The following is a 2,351-nucleotide window of genomic DNA, read 5'->3' on the forward strand; positions in this document are numbered from 1 at the left end:
GAAATATGTCAACTTGATGTTGCCAAAGCAGGGGCCTCTCACAAAGACACTGTAATTGTATTTATTTCTCTCTCTCTCTCTCTCTCTCTCTCTCTCTCTCTCTCTCTCTCTCTCTCTCTCTCTCTCTCTCTCTCTCTCTCTCTCTCTCTCTCTCTCTCTCTCTCTCTCTTTTCCACCCCTTTTCTCCCACTCTCTGTCTCTGTTTCTTTCACTCTTTGTGTCTCTATTTTTCTCTTCCTTTGTTGCTCTTTGTCTCTTTCTCTCTGTGTGTCTTTTAACCTCTTTTGCTCTAACTTCCTTTTCTCTCATTTCTCTTTCTCTCTTCATACCCTTTGCGCTTTCTTTTCTCTTTTCTCTTTCTTCTTTCTATTTCTCTTTGGATTACTTTCTTCCTCTCCCTTTCTTTTCCCCCTCTCTCACGACATTTTATCTCTTGTTTCTCACGGTCTCTCCCTCTCTTTTTCTTTCTTTGTCCCGCTCTCTCGCCTTTTCCCTCCCTCTTTCTCTTATATCTTTATCTCTCTTTTTCTTTCTCTTTAATCTACTAGTCCGGCCCCCGACAGAATGTTTGTTCTATCGTGTGGCCCCCGAGTTAAAATGAGTTTGACACCCCCTGGTCTAAAAGAAAAAGAAAAATAGAGTCTTTATAAAAATTTTTAAGAATCCCATTCCAAAAATCGTATATGGCGTACACAATATGAAATGATAAAAAAAAATACATACAATATAAATTACGGGGAATTCAGATAAGCTGACAGATACGTCTATGTTAGCACAGTGCCACTGAGGTCATAGCGCTCTGTGTCACATTGTCCACCAGGAGTGGACTTCCCTGCCCTGCAGAGGAGGACCCTGAAGTGTCTCCTGAAGGTATCGGAGAAGCAAGCGTAGAGAACCGGGTTAGCGCAGCTCCACGAGTACGACAGCAGGACCAGGAACTCGAACACCCGAGCGAAAGCCAGGTCGGTCCGAAACACAGAGACGAAGTTGACGGCGTAGAACGGCAGCCAGCAGATACCGAAAACCACGACCACGGCGACCACCATCAGGGTCACCTGCCGTTCCTGTCGTCGCCCTCCGCGGTCTGCCGAGGGTCGGCGTGATCTTAGCGCCACCAGCAGGGCGGTGTAGGAGACGATCATGATGGTGAAGGGGACGGCGAAACCTAAAGCGAAGGTGTAGGACAGGACTCCTAACCACCAGGCTTCCGAGACCACATCCGGAACGCATAGACCCTCTTCTGCCGAGAATCGGAGGGCCATGGGGAGAACGGTGAGGATGGAGGCAGCCCACAGAAATGTGGAGACCACCCCGGCTCTTCGCGGCGTCCTCCACGGGGCAGAACGCAGCGGCCATGCCAGAGCCAGGTAGCGGTCCACGCTCATCGCCGTCAGGCAGAAGACGCTGGTAAACTGGTTGATGCCGTCCAGCACCATCACCCCCCTGCAGACCGCGTCGCCGAACGGCCAGCGTCCGAGCAGGTTCTGACTGGCGATGAACGGTAACCCGGCCATGAAGAGCCCGTCGGCCAACGCCAAATTGAAAATATACACCGTAGCGGCCGAGGACATCTTGTCCACTTTCAGCACGGCCGCCATGACTAAAGAGTTCCCGGCCAGTCCGACCACGCACACCACCAGGTACAGAACCGCCATTAGGACCATGACGCCGTCCATGCCCTCCTCCGAGTCCAAGTGCTCGTCCACGTGAGTCCAGTTGTCCATTTCCATCCTGTGAGCTGAGATTCACTTCGGGCGGTGCCCACGGGCCTTTGCAAGAACCGAAGGGACCGGCCACTCCACTGGCGGCGCTTTCTCCCGGGGAGCCCTTTTTATAGATCTCCCCCAGCCGTGTGTGGCGGGCGCTGCTTGTGCGCTGCCTGGAACGTGTCCACCCCTTTCTTCATCGGTCTCCAGAGGACGTGATCAAGTCCAGCTCGGCCCCTCTTGAGTCCCCCCTACCGTAACGCTCGTTTCCAAGGTAAACCATCTGCTCCGGGTGCTTTACCCTTGTTTTCATAACTTTTTTTTTCCCGCCATGGCTTCTGTTGACTTCAAGTCCCCGCTACATTCCCTCCGACTCCCCTCTATCTATTATGTCTTCATGCTCTCCCCCCACTTGCATTCTCAGAGTTGGAACTTTGGGGGTCGCACGCACCCACACATGTAAAACAAAGATATGTAAACTCACACATAGGAAATAAGTACTGAAGGTCTAGTTTCCTGCATCCTTCTCCACTTTGGGTCTAAACTGTGGCTCATGGGCCATCTGTGGTACACTGTTAAGTAAATCATGTATCCAGAAGAGGTCCTTTCTAATGCTTTGTTCTCGTTTAATAATTGCGCTTGCAA

General features: G+C 51.3%; 1 protein-coding gene across 1 annotated transcript; it reads right to left on the reverse strand.

Annotated features, from left to right (window-relative positions):
- Positions 1–555: 555 nt before the first annotated feature.
- On the reverse strand, positions 556–1,951 carry LOC148347487 (somatostatin receptor type 5). The gene has a single exon (XM_088323196.1). The coding sequence runs from the start codon at positions 1,728–1,730 to the stop codon at positions 765–767; it is 966 nt and encodes a 321-aa protein (XP_088179322.1). The 5' UTR covers positions 1,731–1,951; the 3' UTR covers positions 556–764.
- Positions 1,952–2,351: the final 400 nt, after the last annotated feature.

This window comes from Urocampus carinirostris, chromosome 19 (genome assembly GCF_059441175.1).
Source record: "Urocampus carinirostris isolate Australia breed hairy pipefish chromosome 19, RoL_Ucar_1.0, whole genome shotgun sequence".
Lineage (NCBI taxonomy): Eukaryota > Metazoa > Chordata > Actinopteri > Syngnathiformes > Syngnathidae > Urocampus > Urocampus carinirostris.